A 3,379-nucleotide genomic window follows, 5' to 3' on the forward strand; every position below is an offset into this window, starting at 1 on the left:
CCATCATTGTTGTTTGGCGGGCCCAGGCTGGATTCAAACCCTGCCACCTTAGGTGTATGTGGCTGGCGCCTTAGCCACTTGAGCCACAGGTGCCGAGCCCAGGGTCTCACTCTTGATCAGGCTGATCTCAAACTTGTGAACTCAAGAAGCCATCTGTCAGCCTTAGCTTCCAAGAGCGCTAGGATAACAGGTGTGAGCAACCACGACTGGCCTGGAGGTTTTATTTATTTATTTTTTGAGACAGAGTCTCACTGTGTTGCCCTCAGTAGAGTGCTATGATGTCATAGCTCACGGCAACATCCAACTCTTGGGCTTAAGCATTTCTCTTGCCTCAGCTTTCTAAGTAACTGGGACTACAGGTGCCCACCACAGTGCCTGGCTACTTTTGTTGCAGTTGTCAACTGTTTTTTTAGCTGGCCTGGGCGGGTTTCGAACCCACCAGCCTCGTTTTATGTGGCTGGCACCATAACTGTGCTCCGGGTGCCAAGTGTAGAGTTTTTTTTTTTTTTTAAACAGGCAAATTAGAAGGCAATTAAAGCCATTTTTCTACCACATCCCAAAAAGGAATATGGAACCATTGTCTGATGTTTATTATGCTAAGACAGAAAAATTGAGCAGCATGAGCATTGAACAAATTAGATAGAAGTGACACGTGAGAGAAAATTAGGAGCAAAAGACTGATAAGAAAGATTATTTGCTTTCAGAAATAATTGCTCTGAGAATTTTCCCCTGGGAAAGGGAGAAGAGTATTTTCCTAGTTATCTTGTTCCCATACAGAGGTATGGAGCTTTTGGATTCCTGCCTCGCCTGAGTGACACGTGAATTTTTAGAGATGGGAATCCACGTACTGTATTAATCATACTTCTAAGGCAGTCTTTGGCTGTTGTTTTTTTGAGACAGAGATAGATGTCTCTGTCACTCCAGCTAGAGCAGGTGTCCTCAAACTACAGCCCACAGGCCACATGCAGCCTGCCTAGGACATTTATCCAGCCTGCTGGGTGTTTTTGCCGCCACTGACTGTCCTGCTTAGCAGCTGACTCATCCCAGGGCCCGCAGTCCAACTGTCCAACTGTCTGAGGGACAGTGAACTGGCCCCCTGTTTAAAAAGTTTGAGGACCCCTGAGCTAGAGAGTAGTGGTATCTCGTAGCTCTCTGCAATCTGAGACTCCTGGGCTCAAGTATTGTTTCTGCCTCAGCCTTTTAAGTAGCTGGGATTATAGGCATGCACACAAAGGCCAGCTAATTTTTCTGTTTTTAGTAAAGATGAGGTCTCTTGCTAAGGCTGCTCTCTTGAGCTTAAGCAGTCCTCCCACCTATGTCTCCCAGAGTGCTGAGATTATAGGAGTGAGCTACTGCATCTGCCTTTCTGGCTTGTTAAATAATTATTGACAAAGCCAGGAAAATCAGCCATTTTATTTCCTAAAGAAATGGATAAATATAAGAGAATTGTATTTCACTTTGATAAGTTGGAAATAGAAAATTTAGTTATTCCGGGCAGCGCCCGTGGCTCAAGGAATAGGGCTGGAGGTGGTGGTTCCAACCCAGCTCCAGCCAAAAACTGCAAAAAAAAAAAAAAGAAAAAAGAAAATTTAGTTACTCCGTTTTTTTTGAATGAAGGAGACTGCTCAGAAAAGGAAAATAATGGTTATTTGAAGCCTATTAGGATGTGTAACATTAAGTAACCTATGAATTAATTTATTTGAGCATATTCTTTTTTTTTTTTTTGAGAGTTTCACTTTGTTGCCCTTGGTAGAGTGATATGGCATCGTAGCTCACAACCTCAAACTCTTGGGCTCAGGCGATTCTCTTGCCTCAGCCTCCAGAGTAGCTGGGGCTACAGGCACCTGCCAAAATGCCCAGCTATTTTTAGAGATGAGGTCTCACTCTGGCTCAGGCTGGTCTTGAACCTGTGTGAGCTTAAGCAGTTCACCACCTCAGCCTCACAGTGCTAGGATTATATAGGCATGAGCCACCGTGCCTGGCCCTATTATGAGCATGTTGTTCTTTTTTTTTTTTTTTTTTTGTCCAGTGGTGGGGGCGGGGGCGGGCCGGGTTTGAACCCACCACCTCCCGTATATGGGGCCAGTGCCCTACTCCTTGAGCCATAGGAGCCTCCCTGTAAGCATATTCTTGATCATTAAATGTATATATAAGACATGGCCTTAGTGTTTTGCATGCCTGGGTCTGCCTTGATGACATCACTTGTAGAAGACATTATTTTAGCAGTGGAAATCTACAATGTATATGAATAAACATGAGCGAAATGAAGTAGTTTCACAAGTACTTCATGTTACAGACCAAAAAAAAAAAAAAAAAGATTTTGTTGGCTTTGTGCCTATGGCTCAAGCGCCAGCCACATACACCCAAGCTAGCGGGTTCTAGCCTAGGCCCGCCAAACAACAATGATGATTGTAACAAAAAACAGCAGACATTGTGGCCGGCACCTGTAGTCCCAGCTACTTGGGAGGCTGAGGCAAGAGAATCGCTTAAGCCCAGGAATTGGAGGTTGCTATGAGCTGTGATGCTATGGCACTCTATCCAGGGTGACAGCTTGAGGCTCTCTCTCACAAAAAAAAAAAAGATTTTGTTTGTTTTACCAATTAGTATCAGCACTTCAAGAAACAATAGAAACTGAGACTGGCTTATATACCTTCAATGAGAACAGAGTCTTTTTACAGTTTAATAATATTAGAAGATAATGTTATAATAATGGGTTAGTAAAAGAATTTATAGAAAATGATTGTGGAAGCCCAATTTTCCAAAATACTGCCAGACCTTGGAATAGGTCAGCAAACTCTTAGAAACTAATGATATTATGTTATTTATATAACTGCTTAGTATCTGGCTTAGTGTGATGATTTGAAAGCATTACGTGAATAGTTGAGAACTGAGAAACTTCTAGGTGGAAAATAAGAGTTGTTTCCAATTAGGGCAGTAACACTTGTCATAATGTTTTTCTTGATTCTTTGACTTTTCCCTATTTTTTGACCTATGAGTGATAGCGGAGAATACTCCCATAACTTCTACAATTCCGCATCCATGCCTTACTAGTAGTTTCAAAGGTGAGATCTTTCCATTAGGGAGGGAGAGAAGTAATGTTTTGAATGCCTGTTAATAATGATAGTTTATAAGATTATTGTCAACTTGAGACTCCAATTAGATTTTTAAAGATTTCTTTCTTTTTAAGGGACGTTTTCATGTATGTGACAATTTTTTTAGGCCATGAATATTAAAATAGAACCAGAAGAGACAACAGAAGCAAGAACTCATAATCTGAGACGTCGAATGGGTTGTCCAACTCCAAAACGTGATAATGGTAAGAAAGTTTGTGAATGGGGGTAAAATAAAAATAATTGGTTTTTTTTTTTTTTTTTTTTTT

The 3,379-nt window shown here is 41.5% G+C and overlaps 1 protein-coding gene across 1 annotated transcript in view; it reads left to right on the top strand.

The window, feature by feature from the left end:
- KDM5B (lysine demethylase 5B) overlaps positions 1-3,379 on the top strand; it is an 86,887-nt gene that overhangs the window by 35,999 nt on the left and 47,509 nt on the right. The window contains exon 6 of the mRNA XM_003792347.3: positions 3,220-3,316. Coding sequence (XP_003792395.2) covers positions 3,220-3,316 — 97 coding nt within the window. The remainder of the gene's footprint in view (positions 1-3,219; positions 3,317-3,379) is intronic.

The sequence above is a fragment of the Otolemur garnettii genome, unplaced genomic scaffold, assembly GCF_000181295.1.
Source record: "Otolemur garnettii isolate 467f Iridium unplaced genomic scaffold, OtoGar3 scaffold00055, whole genome shotgun sequence".
NCBI classification, from domain to species: Eukaryota; Metazoa; Chordata; class Mammalia; order Primates; family Galagidae; genus Otolemur; species Otolemur garnettii.